This window comes from Notolabrus celidotus, chromosome 6, assembly GCF_009762535.1.
Source record: "Notolabrus celidotus isolate fNotCel1 chromosome 6, fNotCel1.pri, whole genome shotgun sequence".
NCBI lineage: Eukaryota > Metazoa > Chordata > Actinopteri > Labriformes > Labridae > Notolabrus > Notolabrus celidotus.
The window spans coordinates 36,950,705-36,967,025 of record NC_048277.1 but is presented as its reverse complement, the minus strand read 5'-3'; the positions used below and the strand labels follow the sequence as shown (position 1 = coordinate 36,967,025).

The window sequence follows — 16,321 nt, the reverse complement described above, 5'->3', positions numbered from 1 at the left end:
AGCTTAGAATATCAGTTAAATGATGAAATAAGAATATAAATGTTAGAAAGAGAAGGCTAACATGTATTTTTGTATTAAAGATTATTATTTATAACATTAATAATAATATAATGATGAAAAATAAGGACAGACTGAAGAATAATGAAGAGTTTGACCTTTTCAATACAGCAGATTATTCCCCTCTCCCCTCTGATGAGCCGCAGCACCGCCGTAGTGACACTCCCTCGATCCCTGCGCCTGTCCTACTACGTTAAAGTAGTCCGCGTGATTTGTCGTCGGTTCGGAGCTCGTTTCTTCACCAGTGTGTTCAAATTTCACCATGAACGGGTTCGATGTGACACACTGTGTTTTCTCTGCGTGAATTAATTCTGGTATGAGGTGAATCTGATGCGGTGTTACTTAATGATCAGACGGGGCGGAAGGATCTGTGTAATGTTTGTAAATATTGGCAGCTGTGGGCCAGGAGGAGGAGGCAGAGTGGCGCGCGCTTCCCTGGATGCTGCAGGACTGACTGCTTGTGCTGAAATGACCGGACTGATGGATTTACATGAGATTTCCCCTTCAGAGGACTAGTCTACTCTCTGGGATTTATCACCTGGTTACTCTCTCCTGTGTGTTCTGTATTTCTGAGGGGGAGTCACGAGCAGTATGCTGCTTTCCAAGCTGGACTCCTTGTCTCACATTTCCTCCAGCATGGATCTCCCGGCGAAGCTTCACCTCCAGCAAGGTAAAGAACATTCAAACCGACGACACCCCTGTGTTCCCCCCCGTCCTCTGTGCCACCTCTGTGCCTCCTCTCACTGTGGGACCTGGTTCCTCCATCCTTACCTAACCCCAACCGGTGCGCCTTCACGACAAAACCCCATGCTAGGTCATATCAGGTCACACAATCAGACGGGTCGCAATTTACAGCGGAACACCTTAAGCCAAACAAATCGACTCACTGGCGGGAAAGAAGGATGAAACACATATTTTATTCTCCTTATTTCAACACAATACATTTAAAATGTGTCAAACTGAGGCAGGATGATTACTGTGGTTGTATATTTAAAACATGTCAGGCTTAAGTTGAGTATTGTTATGGAGGATACTGAAGCATCATGAACTGCATGACCTTTAAAAACACACTGTGAGGAGCCATTTTGAAAACCAGGTGTTAATGTTAAATGTGTGTAAGTGTGTTAATATGAAAGATTAATGTGTAAAATGTGTGATGAAGTCACGTTTAAGCGTTAAAGAGAGGCTATCTGAGGACACGGGGACGCTATTGTGCGTCCACCATTTTTAAACGGCTGCCACGAGACCAACAGGGTCACCTGAGGACACCAGGATCCGTATCGGGTCCGTTTGGTGGTTTTTATATATTCTTTGATTAATAATGTCAATTTTAAATCAAACCTCTCACGAGAGGAGCCAGCTTTGATGGATATAAGTTGGATTTACACTCGCAGAGACGCTAAATGAGGGGATACATTTTTTGGCGCAACACTGCAGGGCCTCTAACCGCCCAGATCCTGTTCCTAACGTCTGTTTTATTCTGTTTCACGGTTCTTCAGGTAAAACGGAGAAGCCTCCCTTCGAGAAGCTGTACCGGCTGGGCTCGGTGCTCGGCAGCGGAGGATTCGGCACCGTGTATTCGGCGGTTCGCCTCGCCGACGGGCAGCCGGTAAGAGCGGGGAGACGCTTTGTTTTGATCCCGGTGTCTCGCCGGCACATGGCGGGTTAGTCTCAGCGTCAAGTTAACGGCGGACACTTCCTGTTTCCGGTCAGGACCCTACAAAATAAAAGCCGAGATGAAGTAAAAAACAAAACAAAAAGACATGGCCTCAAAATTAAGATATTACTCTATTGATTGGGGGGGGGGTTCTGTTTTTTTTACAATTCAAGAATGAGTTGAAAGAAGAAAAAATTAAAATTTAAGATGTATACAAATGTTTGAAATGGTGTAACTAAGATAACATATAAGATAAGATATACTTTATTTGTCCTCCATGGGGGGAAATTCTTCTGTTACAACAGCTTACAACACGGGACAGGGGAATACAACAATGTACTAACATAGTTAAAAAATATAATAACAATAATAATAGAAATGACAAGGGTAAAATATAATAAAATAAAGTAAAGTAAAATGAAATGAAATAAAATTATTACAGATATATACACACTATGTACACTTCTATCTGATAAATAGATAAGGTTTGTTATTGCACGATATAAATTGCATCAGGTTATGTAAAAACAAACTAGTGGTAATTACAGGCAGTATTAAAAAATCAGCAGTGACAGGTTGACATAGTGTGTTTATGGTTATGATAGATTAAGCAATATAATAAATAAATAAATAGGGGTATATTAATTAACAGCAATCTTATCCCCATTTAATGATTGTAATAATTGAATTAATTAAAAAATGGACAGTTACTCTAAATAATCCCTAATAAATGGACGATTTATTTATTTGTGTACATTTGTTGTTATGATTAAGTCAGCAATTAAAGTCATCGTCTACAATTTATTTTACTTATAATAATGTTACATGAAGAGATATGAGGTAAAACAAACCTACAAATGTACACAGCAACCTTTAATTTAACCTTCTTTCACTTTAAAATAATATTAAAACATTTATGTAAAAATGAAATAGATATACAAAAAAATATGTATAGTAATAATCCAATATTTTATTTTGTTATTATTTATTTCATTATATAGATGGTAAGTAATGTAGAAACTGTCAAGCTGTGAAAAATCAAGAAACAGTTCAAAAATTAAATAAATAAATACAAACAAAAAAACACAAACTGTCAAACAATTGTCCGTCCCTACTCAGCCCATCTAAAACTTCTTAATTAATGTAGCTGTTTCAGTTTTTCAAACCTCATACCAAACTGCTAATCACTGATCAAACACTTCTTACTAACCACAGTTTTACACAGCTGTTGTATCAAAGCTTATGTTTTGAACCCGTGCTCTTATTTTGAAAGCAGCGCCCAGTCTCACTACTTCCTGTTTCAATGTCTCAGCTGGCTAGCTTGACACACTCCTGCCCTGTCTGGCATGTGGTCTTTGTTTTCACAAAGAACCATGATCCATGCAGCTTTGATCTGGAGGAAAACATGTTGTTTTTTTTCCTCTGGAGCAAGAAGAGTTTTATTTTATTCACAGTTTAACAACAACATCAGAACCTCTAGTGAGAAAATCCCTTTAATTCACCATCAAAGAGAAACAAACAAAGGGCTTTTTGTTATTGTTTACCACCACAGATATTTAGGACAAGTGATGTTTGTTGTGTAACTCTTCTGATGTTATGTTTTTGTTTTCATGCAGGTGGCGGTGAAGCATGTGTGCAGGGAAAGAGTGACCGAGTGGGGCTCTCTGGTGAGATTTACCTCCATTTGGATAAATGTGTTTTTGTGTCTTTTTTTTATTTTTAATTATTATACTTGCTTTTTGTAATCCATGCAGTAATTAAATATTTTACAGCAGCAGAATAACAATATTTTTTATTGTTATTTATCACATTTATTCTCCTGATTTGGTTATTTTTCCTGTAAAATTAAAACTGATGTGTAATTTATTATTTTATCTAAAAATTTTTAGCTAAATTAATAATGAATAGAGACTAAACATTAACTAATAATCAATCAATCAATAATAATAATAATCGATAAATAAATTAAAAGAAATAAAAATAGAATTTAAAATATATATATAAATAATACTACTACTAATAATAATCATCAGTAATAATAATAATTATTATTACTATTACTACCATCACATACAAATCAAATACAAATGAATAAATAAAGAGTTATTATTATTATTATTATTATTATAAGTAATTTATTATTTTCAGTGATTGTTCATGTAAAATAAAAATAATAAAATGTTCACTCTAAAAGATGAAATTAAAACACTTTTGTTCTCTGGTATTCAGTGTGGCACAGTGGTCCCTCTGGAGATTGTGCTGTTGAAGAAAGTGGGCGGGGCTTTCGGTGGCGTGGTGCGGCTGCTGGACTGGTGGGAGCGGGTGGACGGCTGGCTGCTGGTGATGGAGCGCCTGGAGCACGGGCAAGACCTGTTCGATTACATCACGGAGCGGGGCGCGCTGGACGAGGCGGCGGCGCGGGGCTTCTTCCTGCAGGTGCTGGAGGCCGTGCGTCACTGCTACACCTGCGGCGTCGTCCACAGAGACATCAAGGACGAGAACCTGCTGGTGGACCTGAGGACGGGACACCTTAAGCTCATCGACTTCGGCTCGGGGGCGCTTCTGAAAGAAACCCCATACACGGAGTTTGACGGTGAGTCTGATCGTCCTGCAGGAGCGTGAAGCGTGCGACGGTTTGATCAGAGTTATTTTACAGGAGCTGTTTTCAGGAGGAGGAGACCAAACCTGGAGACATTAACCTAACGTGTGAAAGGTTTCAGGTTTCCTCATGTTGTGGACATTTCAGGTTCACGTCTTCCTGCGTTAGCATCAGCTTTACAGTGATTTCCCACTTCCTGTGCGTCTTTTCATGACAGCATCCATGGTGTTACTTCTGTACCTCCCGATCACAGCTGTGCACTGCGAAGCATCTAAAGACCCCTGTCTCTCCCCCCCTGCAGGTACGCGGGTCTACAGTCCTCCAGAGTGGATCCGGCTCCGCAGGTATCACGGGCGCTCGGCCACCGTCTGGTCGCTCGGCGTGCTGCTGTACGACATGGTGTGCGGGGACATCCCCTTCGAGCAGGACGACGAGATCCTGAGAGGACGGCTCTGCTTCAGAGAGAAGGTCTCCTCAGGTGAGTACGAGTGAGGAGAGTCTGAGCTCCGGCTGCACCTGAAAGGGTTCATGTTTGTCATGGATGTGACTGAGATCCTCTCCTCCTGTGTGTCACAGAATGCCAGCAGCTGATTGGCTGGTGTCTCAGCCAGAAGCCGTCTGACCGGCCGACCCTGGAGCAGATCCTCCTCCACCCCTGGGTGACGGGCAGCAGCGGGCAGAAGACGGATACCTGCAGCATCACGCTCCAACCAATCACCGCTGACTCCCCGTCCTCCTCGTCCTCCGGCCAGCAGAGCATCTGATTGGTCGATCGGAGGCTGCAGAGGGCAGGCATGGACTTGATTGACAGCTGTCTTGATGTGTTAGATCGTTTCTCTTGGGACCGCGTAGTCTCGAGACGTGTTAGAGTGTAGCTCTTATAGAGCGCCGTCACCCGTCCTTTGCTTTATAGTGCCTTTAGTTTCATGCCGCCGTGCTCCGCTCCGTCATGGCATCAAACTGCATATCAGGGCTCGTTAACGTCAAGTTGAGGCGCACCGCTTCCCACGTTGAGCGACGCGTTTCCCCCCGAAAAACTGTTGTAAGACTTTTAGTCTCCATTCCTTACGACTGTGGAAATCTCTCTCTCGATTATTTTAACGCCCAATCCTCCTCGCACATCAACAAACACTACACACACAGTCTGAGGCAGTGTGGGGAAACATGTCACTCAACCTGGACTCCCGATCGACGCGCTGCACGCCGTGTTCAGATTCAAAAGACAGAAAGTTAACGTTTATGATGAACACAACTTACTTGAACGCTCGCCAAAAAGATGAACCCTCATTAATCTAACGCCCTGTTTCACTCCCCTCCCTCTGATGGACTCACCCGCTGACATGTGGGATACTTGAAACACACAATCTACTCTCTGAGGACACACACACACACACCCACACCTCTGTGGAGTCTGGTTCAGGACCCCAGACCTGAGTCTCGGCTCAGATACCAAAACTGTTGAACTCTCTGTGGAGTATAAACACTTCTGTCTCTGATCCCTCCGGTTTCATTTGGACTCTGAGAGACGGAGGAGTAACTCTGACTGTCCTCTCCTCTCTCTGGTGCTGCTTCACCTGAACTCGTTTTTGGTTTTTCTCATTGTTTGAAGTCTTTGGATGTCCACAGGAACACACCACCTGAGTGTCAGTGTTGATACCACAATGAGTCTTAGGATCAGACGCGTCTTTTTCCTGTTTGACAGAAACCTCCCTGAGGTTGCTCAGCCGCTCCTCTCTCCGTCTCATTCCCCCCTTTTTTTTTTTTTTTAAGCTCCTCTCATCTGCGTCTCCTCTCCGCCCCTCTGAGTGTAAAATGCACATTCAATGCAAATCTTCAGTTTTATATTTGAGACACATGTATAGCTTTTTCATTTTTTGTATATTTATTTATTTAGTTAAAGAGACATTCCTCTTGTTTATTTATTCGTCTCATTGTCTTATTTTTTTATTCCTCTGAGAACAGGACGAGTTTCAGGGTCCAGTTTGAGTTTTCTGACATCAGGTCCAGAGTTATGACTCGATTCTCAGATTATCAATTCACTCGTTACATTGCTCCGTGTTTTATTGAATTCTGATGAGAAAAATATTTTTTCATGAAAAATGTTCAAATTAAAGCTTTTGTATAAAGTCTGAAAATCTGTGTGATGTCTTCTTTTAGACTATAAAAAAAATCCAACTTCTGTGCAATTTTACTCAATAATGTTAAAATAAGAAATGCTATCTATTTGCCAATAATCGAATAGTTTGAATTTTACAACCAGAGGCAAGTACGAAAAAACTGAAAACATTTTAAAGACGAGGTAATGGTTGCAAGAAGTGGTGACTTCCACTGCAGAGTCATGTCTGTTTTTAATGCAGTGACTTCCACTACAGAGTCATGTCTGTTTTTAATGCAGTGACTTCCACTACAGAGTCATGTCTGTTTTTAATGCAGTGACTTCCACTACAGAGTCATGTCTGTGTTTAATGCAGTGACTTCCACTACAGAGTCAAGTCTGTGTTTAATGCAGTGACTTCCACTACAGAGTCATGTCTGTTTTTAATGCAGTGACTTCCACTACAGAGTCATGTCTGTTTTTAATGCAGTGACTTCCACTACAGAGTCATGTCTGTTTTAAATGCAGTGACTTCCACTACAGAGTCATGTCTGTTATTAATGCAGTGACTTCCACTGCAGAGTCATGTCTGTTTTTAATGCAGTGACTTCCACTACAGAGTCATGTCTGTTTTTAATGCAGTGACTTCCACTACAGAGTCATGTCTGTTTTTAATGCAGTGACTTCAACTACAGAGTCATGTCTGTTTTTAATGCAGTGACTTCCACTACAGAGTCATGTCTGTGTTTAATGCAGTGACTTCCACTACAAAGTCAAGTCTGTGTTTAATGCAGTGACTTCCACTACAGAGTCATGTCTGTTTTTAATGCAGTGACTTCCACTACAGAGTCATGTCTGTTTTTAATGCAGTGACTTCCACTACAGAGTCCTGTCTGTTTATAATGCAGTGACTTCCACTACAGAGTCATGTCTGTTATTAATGCAGTGACTTCCACTGCAGTCATGTCTGTTTTTAATGCAGTGACTTCCACTACAGAGTCATGTCTGTTTTTAATGCAGTGACTTCCACTACAGAGTCATGTCTGTTTTTAATGCAGTGACTTCAACTACAGAGTCATGTCTGTTTTTAATGCAGTGACTTCCACTACAGAGTCATGTCTGTGTTTAATGCAGTGACTTCCACTACAGAGTCAAGTCTGTGTTTAATGCAGTGACTTCCACTACAGAGTCATGTCTGTTTTTAATGCAGTGACTTCCACTACAGAGTCATGTCTGTTTTTAATGCAGTGACTTCCACTACAGAGTCATGTCTGTTATTAATGCAGTGACTTCCACTGCAGAGTCATGTCTGTTTTTAATGCAGTGACTTCCACTACAGAGTCATGTCTGTTTATAATGCAATGACTTCCACTACAGAGTCATGTCTGTTTTTAATGCAGTGACTTCCACTACAGAGTCATGTCTGTTTTTAATGCAGTGACTTCCACTACAGAGTCCTGTCTGTTTATAATGCAGTGACTTCCACTACAGAGTCCTGTCTGTTTATAATGCAGTGACTTCCACTACAGTCATGTCTGTTTATAATGCAGTGACTTCCACTACAGAGTCCTGTCTGTTTTTAATGCAGTGACTTCAACTACAGAGTCCTGTCTGTTTATAATGCAGTGACTTCCACTACAGAGTCCTGTCTGTTTATAATGCAGTGACTTCCACTACAGAGTCCTGTCTGTTTATAATGCAGTGACTTCCACAACAGAGTCATGTCTGTTTTTTAAACCAGAAAGCAGACACAAAATTTATGAATAAACCCTCAATAATAAACCCCTAAATCCTCAGAACCATAAAAACGTCTAAGTGTTCTTCCTCTTCTTGAGTACTGTAGTTCAATATCAAATGCATATATGTATGTTTACCTGTCACTATAAACTAGAGAGAAAGATTTTCTGTGATTTTTCCTTTAGGGTATTTACGGTGACGACAACGACTCCTTGTGGCCGCCCCTGAGAAGACACCTGAACAAGTGAAAAGTAGTGACAGTTAAAGCTAACAAAAATAAATTCAATTATCCTAAAGAAAAATGAAAAATTAACTTTTGATATGTAAATATTTTTTTATTTTGTAAATTTTTTGATGTTACATTCGGTCATTTGTTGCCAAAAGTTTTTTTTAAAAAAAGGCAAAAAGAACAAGGTGTAGCATAAATTAGAGTTTTTATAAAATATGTTTGAAATACACATTTGAATACACGTATGTTTTTCGTGATTAATAATAAAAAAAGTAAATATTTAATCTTTTAAAAAGATTGGCAACGTCATTTTGAACAGGCGCGAGGACAGCTGCTCAGAAGGGTCCTTCAATCATCAACAACGGAGAAGCCCGTGAAATGTATAAACTAGACTTCGTCAATTGTTCATAAACCTTCATAAATACACACGAAGCTGTTATATTTAGACGTTTTCCGCCATAATTATATCAAAAAGACGTGAATATTTAATATTTTAGAAGGTTTGGCATCGTCATTTTGAACAGGCGCGAGGACAGCTGCTCGGAAGGGTCCTTCAATCGTCAACAACAGGGCAGCACGTGAAATGTATGTACTAAACTCTGTTATCGGTTCATAAACGCTCCTTAAACACATGCGATGCTGTTGATTTGGATGTTTTCGTTTAGTTTGGATGTTTATTTGTGTAAATCAGAGACAAACACTGACCTAACATTCAATTAAAACCTCAGACAGCCGTCAAATGTCACGGGTCTTGTGCACTCTTGACCAAACTCCATTCAAATTTAGTACAAAACTAAACAAACAGGTGTGCAGTGTGGTTCAAGTGTCCACAAGTATAACGAAATACATTTTTAGATTTATTTAAAGGTATCTTTTAATTCGGCGTCATAAAATAAATCATAAAGGTGTTTTTAAAAGTGAAATCTTAACTTTTTGGGATTATTCTGGCATTTAATGCATTTAATTGGGATGTCTTAAAGGTACAGTGTACTGAAAGGGGGATATATAATGATATCAGTTAGCCCCGGAAAAGAAGCTCATGTGATGCATGATATGTATGAGCCTTCCTTTATAAAGTAATCTTTATAAAAACATGAGCATGGTGAATAGTTTGTTCAATCTGTGCTACTGTAGAAGTGTTGCAGAGCAAGATGGCGGCCTCCATGGAAGGGGTCCCTCTCCTTATGTAAATATGAAAGGCTCATTCTAAGTTAACAAATATGAATTCATTTTTAAATAAGGTGATTATACACTCACTGAAACATACTTGTGCATATTATATTCCATATCTGTCTGTTCGGCTAAACACTGCTAAATTCTACGCACTGTGCCTTTAAGAGAAATATTATTGATGCGCTTCTACATCAATAATATTATATCTTAGAAACTACAATAGTGAGGAAAGTAAATCATGTCACTATTTTTGCGTGTCTTTCTGCCAGAGGTCAGGATGGGTCGCTCCTCCAAAGACAAGCGGGATATTTATTACCGTCTGGCCAAAGAGGAGGGCTGGAGGGCAAGGAGCGCCTTCAAACTGCTGCAGCTGGATGAAGAGTTCAACCTGTTCACAGGTGAGAGACACCACGGCATCTCCCTGACCTCTTCAGGCTCTTTGAGGCTCCTTACAAGTCTGTCTATGTCTGGCTGTAAGGTCAAAAGTTGATGAATAAGGTAACTTTCTGTCTCAGGTGTGAACAGAGCCGTGGATCTGTGTGCAGCTCCTGGCAGCTGGAGTCAGGTCCTCAGTCGGAAGCTCAGGTTTATTTCACACACATTCATCTGAACCCTTATCATCCTTATATATTCTTCTTGTGGTTCTCAGCTCTAGGTTTCAGTTTATGATTCATGCATTGTTTTCTTTCCTCAGAGGACGGGAGGAAAAGGGCGTAAAGGGTGAGGGAGAAGAGGAGGTGAAGATCGTTGCAGTGGACCTGCAGGCCATGGCTCCTCTTCCGGGCGTCACTCAGATCCAGGGCGACATCACCAAGGTGAGGACACCATGAAGACTCAGGTTACTCAGATCTAAAAGAGAGACACTTGTTAAAGGTAGTATCTTCCTCCTGCTCTCAGGTATCCACCGCTCAGGAGATCATACGACACTTCGAAGGTCAGCCGGCCGACCTGGTGGTGTGTGACGGAGCTCCAGACGGTGAGGCGCTCTTGTCCATCTGTCCTATCCTGATTTCAGTCTTTCCCATGCCCCTGGTAGCCGTGTGTGTTTGTGCTCAGCTGTAAGGAGTAATGTTCTCCTCTGTCTCTGTAGTCACCGGGCTCCATGATGTGGACGAGTACATCCAGGCTCAGCTCTTATTGGCTGTGAGTACAGAGGTGTGTGTGTTCACCTGTGTGTCTGTCTGTGACGTCAGGCTGACAGCTGTTTGTCTCTCTCAGGCTCTGAACATCACGACTCACGTCCTGAAACCTGGAGGCACATTTGTGGCCAAAGTGAGTCCAACTTTATTGAATTCTGTTCAGTGTTTGGTCTTTGTCTGTAATCACAGCTCTCAATTACTAACTGTGTCTGCGTCAGAGGTCAACTCAGCTCATCTTTATTTATGCTGCTCCTTTCGTACATTCAAGCATGCATCCCAAAGTGCTTCAGTAAACAACAGAGTCAGAAAACAACAGCAATAGATAAGAAAAAAACTAGTTAAAATCAGTAAAATGAGAAATAACAGAAAAACAAAATAAAATAAGATAGAATAAAATTATATAAAATAACTGCAAATGAGATAGAATAAAATAAGATAAAATAACAGACAACAATATACAATAAAATAAAATAAAACAAATTAGCAGAAAATAATATATAATAATATTAAATAAAATAATATGAAATAAAATAACAGAAAATCAAATAACAGACAATAGGACATAATAAAATAAAATAACAGACAACAATATACAATAAATAAAATAAAACAAATAAGCAGAAAATAATACATAATAATATTAAATAAAATAATATTAAATAAAATAACAGAAAACAAGTTACAATAAAATAAAGTAACAGACAATAGGACATAATAAAATAAAATAAAATAACAGAAAATTAGATATAATAAAATTAAATAAATAACTGAAAATAAGATAATGATATATAATTAAATAACAGAAAATAAGATCTAATAAAATTAAAATAAATAACAGAAATTAGGATATAAAAATATAAAATCAAATAACATATAATAAGATCTAATAAAATTGAAATTAAATTCATGTTATTACAATAGTTGTAACGGTGATAAATGTGAAATATGCAGTCCAGGGCTAAAAGGAAATTACTCCAAATTAAAAGCCAGAATAAAAAGATAAATTTACTTTGAAAAACAAAGAGAGGTCAGGACAATTAAAAAAAAACCAGTTTCAATCTGTCTTCTTTTTGTGACTTTTGAGTTTTAAAGATATGTAAGGGGTTGAATAAAGGTACTTTAAATCTGCACTCATGGAGCGAGAATCAGCCAAAGGTTGAGATATGTATTGTTTAGATTTTTCAATGTTGTTGTTAATGTTTAGTTTTTCTCAAATTAGAGGAATCTAAGGTTTTCTTCTCCTTAAGGCATTATTTTGTGCAGGGAGCGTCCACAACCTCAGCTTCAGAACGCCTCTCACCAGCGTTTACTGTAGCAAGGATAAGAAAGTATTCCCGCTGCACTTCAATTTCCCTGGGTCTGTTTTAAAATGCTCTGTATGCTTCATACTTGCTTTCATTCAACGACATTTTAACAAGAAACTGTAAAATTATTGATAGAAATCATGTCAGAGCATTATTAATAGCTGCAGCCTTGGAAATTGGAACTCGAAAATACGACTTAAAGCTGGGGTTGGCAGTCTCGGAAAACTAGCATGAATTTGAATGTAGCATTTCCTCAGGACCCCCCCCCCCACACACACATGCACGAGCGCCGCTGACTTGCGACCATATGATGGTGACTGATTCAAAACCGGTCGTCACCAAAACATTATCATAGTGAAAGTTAAAAACACAAACAAACATGGCTGCTGTTAGCACTCACAACTGTCATGCTAGCATTATCCAGTTGTACTGGTGACACGATATCAGGAGAAAAGTTATAACACATATATAACACTGTAACAGCTCTACTGTTTGTTAAACGTGTTCAGTGTAGATGTTCTTAATTCCTACAGTGTTGACGGTCAGTGAAGGCATCAGGAGAGGTGTAGAGTGTGTGAGCGGGAGAGAGGAGAGACAAGAGGAGAAGTTCTTCATTCATTCAAACATTGATTGTTGTTTTGTTGGTTGTCATGGTAACGGCCGACAGTGACCGGTTATTAAAGATCAACGTGTTCACCAATCGGCTCGTCATCCCTACAGCGTCCGGACGGATGCTACGATACATCTACATTTCTGTAGGACTTACTAAATGTCATTAATTCTTCTGCTTGTCAGAGCCCCCGTGGTGAGAGCTTTTAAGACTCTGATCCGGACTACAGTCCTGATCAAAGCCCCTCATGGGGTCAGAGGGGACAGGCCCGAGGTGGAGCGAGAGGGGCAGTCAGTAGAGTCAGGGGAAGCAGAGGCAGGAGACGGGGACTCAGAGTACACGTCGGGGAAATGTACGCTCTGCAGGAGGCGGGCAGAACGGCAGGACGGGATTTGATTGGTTTAAAATTTTGGCACCCAAAAAGGCTGATTGGTTGGTGTTTTCCCAGGTTTACTCCGGCTGTAGATAGCAGCTTTTTTACCTCTTTTTTAAGAACACATTATGTATTGATTACCATCAGGACATAAAGATCATTTTAACCAGTATAACAAAAAGTGGATCTAAATCTGAACACCAACCCCAGCTTCAAGCTTGTCCTACGAATGGAGCTCCGCCATTGCTGTTGACAAAGCTGGTATCAGAAGTCCCGCCCCTTCTTGATTCTGATTGGTCGGTGATTAAGAAGTGACATTGATGAGTGCGGCGGTGTTCCAAAAGTTGAACTGCTTTCGAAATGTAAAGCTCTTTAAATGAAATGTCACCGCCTGTTTGTTACATCCTGACATTCAGCATTGCTTGAGAGTTAAAGATATCTTGGCCATGACTTCCACACACTGTCTGTGGATATTATTACCTCAGGGTGAAAGGTTGTACTCTGAGGTAAACTGAGGCCACAGATCAAACTTCATCACAACATCGAGCCGTCCTGTGTGTCTCAGATCTTCAGAGGGAAAGACGTGACGCTGCTGTACTCTCAGCTGAAGGTCTTCTTCAGCGGTGTCACCTGTGCCAAGCCTCGCAGCAGCAGGAACTCCAGCATCGGTGAGTCACTCAGGAAGCTCTGCTGACCTTGAACAGAGGATAAACCCCGCCCCCAGACTTTTATTTATACACCTTGAACTTCTGTACTTTAAGCGACGAGTCCTATTTTTGATTTTCATCTCATGGTGTTCGCAGAGGCCTTCGTGGTGTGCCAGAACTACTCTCCTCCTGAGGGTTACGTCCCCAACATGTCCAACCCTCTGCTGGATCATTCCTACGGTAACAGCAAACCATAAACACTTATTCCAGGAACACATCCATGCCTTTATAAAGTCTGCTAACATCTCAGTCCTGACTCTGCTCCCTGTCCTTCAGATGTGGACTTCAACCAGTTAGAGGGTCCAAACCGTGTCATCGTTCCCTTTCTGGCGTGCGGAGACTTGAGCGCCTTCGACTCGGACAGAACGTACCCTCTGCAGGTGAGCAGACCTGCAGGTTGATCCTGCTGCAAACGTGTGATCGGTTTGCCTCTGGTGTTGCTCATGTTAGTGAAAGTTAATAACTGTTGTCGAGAGGTTTTGACCAATCAGAATCAAACATCTGACACAACTGAAAGAACAGTAAGAAAGCTGGGTAATAAAAAGCAGCAATGTTCCATACCTCATGTCTGTAAAGGGGTCCTTTAAAATGTTTTTAGACCCCTTATGTGAATCAAAATCTAGTCTTGATAAAGTCTTTTTTGGGGGTCTTAATTGTCGGATTGGTCAAATTCTTAAATTGTGAATAAATGGAAAAGTTCAGTGCACCATGAAATCTACATAACTCATCTGTTAACTTGATTAAATAAGAGTTTTAAGGGAGTCTTATTTAATTGTTCTGTGTTCTCCAGACAAGTTTATGATCTGTAACAGTCGTGGTGATCTTCTCTGTTTTCTCTCCTCAGCTGGAAGAAGGTAAACAGTATCAGTACACCCCACCCACCCAGCCACCCATACGCCCCCCTTACCAGCAGGCCTGCCACCTCCGCAAAAACAACCTGCTGTCCAGAGAGGACGCTCCTCCATCCAGCTGTCAGAGCCGAGACGACACAGAGCAGCCTGCGGAGTCCACCTGATCCCCCCCTACGAGATTTATAGAAATTAAACACACAGACTGTGGACGGTTATTATCAAGAACAGACTCATGCCCCGTTTGATGACATAAAGGAGGCGGGGTTTATGTCGTATACTGCAGCCAGTCAGCAGGGGGAGCTTCAAATGTTTTGGCTTCGCTTTGGGAAGCTGTTGTGATGTCCATCATTTTAACCAGTCTTTGAATTGTCAACATTTTATACTAAGAAATAAAAGCAGGAGAAAATAAGGACCTTGTGAATCAATGATTCTAAGTGTATCGTCTCTTCTTTTAACTCAGGAGACCAGTATCTGGACTTTAAAGTGCCCCATTCTAGCCTGAAAGAGGATTTCAGCTGCCCAACAGTTCAGGGTCTCCTTTGACATATTTTATGTTTTCAATGGGGGACGAGTCAGGACTGCAGGCAGACCAGTTCAGCACCTGGACTCTTCTACTACAGAGCCATGCTGTTGTAACACGTGCAGAATGCGGTTTGGCGTCGTTTCGCTGAAATCTGTAAGGTCTTCCTGAAGACATCATTGTCTGGATGGCAGCATATTGTTCCTAAACCTGTATATATAGTTCAGGATGAATGGAGCCTTCACAGATGTGGAGGCTACCCATGTCATGGACTCTTCTGATCCCCATACCATCAGGGACGCTGGCTTTGAACTGTGAGCTGATAACAAGCCGAGTGGTCCCTCTCCTCTTTAGAGCGGAGGACACAGTGTCCATGATTTCCAAAAAGAATGTCAGATTTTGATTCATCAGACCACAGGACAGTTTTCCACTTTGACTCAGTCCACCTTAAACGGGCACCTGCATCTCTGGACCATGTTTATACATGGTTTCCTGTTTGTATGGTTCAGTTTTAACCTGCATTTGTTGATTCAACGAAAAACTGTGATTACAGGAAGTGATTTTTATCTACAGGGCCTGAAGATCACAGCCATCCAGTATTCGTTTTTGGCCTTGTCTCTTTTATACAGAGATTTGTCATCAAAATCAAATGAAGCATATTTCTTTATATTGTTATCAGGCTGGGGTAAATTGTTTGCATATGGATGACAACTTGCTGTTTTGATATCCACTCATCACATCTGTCAGTTAAAGCTAGGGTTGGTAGTCACGGAAAACTAGCATGAATTTGAATGTAGCATTTCCTCAGTATTCCGTCTAACCCCCAACTCATGTCTCACTCAGCGGTAAGAAAACACCAAAACATTATCATAGTGAAAGTTAAAAACACAAACAAAATGTGCAGGAGGCGGGCAGAACGGGATTTGATTGGTTTCATCATTTGGCTCCTGATGGCAGGGATTGGTTGGTGTTTTCCCAGGTTTACTCCGGCTGTAGATAGCAGCTTTTTTACCTCTTTTTTAAGAACACATTATGTTTTGATTGCCATCGGGACATAAAGATAATTTTAACCAGTATATCAAAAAAGTGTATCTAAATCTGACTACAGACCTCAGCTTAAGGTCTGCAAAGCTTTGTCTCAGCCCCTTCAAACTGTAGCTGCCGCGAAACACATGTAAGCCCATTTAGGCCTATCTCATAGTTATGACTTAGTATCTCATTATTATGACTTGATTTTTCTTTCCTTTTTTTTACTTTTTCCTAAAAAAAA

General features: G+C 40.7%; 2 protein-coding genes across 2 annotated transcripts; both read left to right on the top strand.

Annotated features, from left to right (window-relative positions):
• Positions 1–448: 448 nt before the first annotated feature.
• On the top strand, positions 449–6,448 carry LOC117814697 (serine/threonine-protein kinase pim-3-like). The gene is made up of 6 exons (XM_034686166.1): positions 449–727; positions 1,557–1,666; positions 3,331–3,381; positions 3,944–4,307; positions 4,615–4,791; positions 4,890–6,448. Exons 1-6 carry the CDS (start codon positions 649–651, stop codon positions 5,075–5,077), a joined length of 969 nt encoding a protein of 322 aa, XP_034542057.1. The 5' UTR covers positions 449–648; the 3' UTR covers positions 5,078–6,448.
• Positions 6,449–8,727: 2,279 nt separating this feature from the next.
• On the top strand, positions 8,728–14,956 carry ftsj1 (FtsJ RNA 2'-O-methyltransferase 1). Its single transcript, XM_034686167.1, has 11 exons — positions 8,728–8,959; positions 9,817–9,945; positions 10,063–10,132; positions 10,242–10,362; positions 10,445–10,523; positions 10,638–10,690; positions 10,766–10,819; positions 13,539–13,641; positions 13,777–13,860; positions 13,957–14,060; positions 14,525–14,956. Exons 2-11 carry the CDS (start codon positions 9,825–9,827, stop codon positions 14,693–14,695), a joined length of 960 nt encoding a protein of 319 aa, XP_034542058.1. The 5' UTR covers positions 8,728–8,959; positions 9,817–9,824; the 3' UTR covers positions 14,696–14,956.
• The last annotated feature ends 1,365 nt before the right edge of the window (positions 14,957–16,321 follow it).

Coding starts and splice junctions, on each gene's coding strand:
- LOC117814697 (XM_034686166.1), top strand. CDS start 649: ATGCTGCTTTCCAAGCTGGACTCCTTGTCTCACATTTCCTCCAGCATG. Junction 1,667..3,330: donor GCCTCGCCGACGGGCAGCCG/GTAAGAGCGGGG, acceptor GTTTTCATGCAG/GTGGCGGTGAAGCATGTGTG. Junction 4,792..4,889: donor CAGAGAGAAGGTCTCCTCAG/GTGAGTACGAGT, acceptor TGTGTGTCACAG/AATGCCAGCAGCTGATTGGC.
- ftsj1 (XM_034686167.1), top strand. CDS start 9,825: ATGGGTCGCTCCTCCAAAGACAAGCGGGATATTTATTACCGTCTGGCC. Junction 10,820..13,538: donor GAGGCACATTTGTGGCCAAA/GTGAGTCCAACT, acceptor TGTGTGTCTCAG/ATCTTCAGAGGGAAAGACGT. Junction 14,061..14,524: donor ACAGAACGTACCCTCTGCAG/GTGAGCAGACCT, acceptor TTCTCTCCTCAG/CTGGAAGAAGGTAAACAGTA.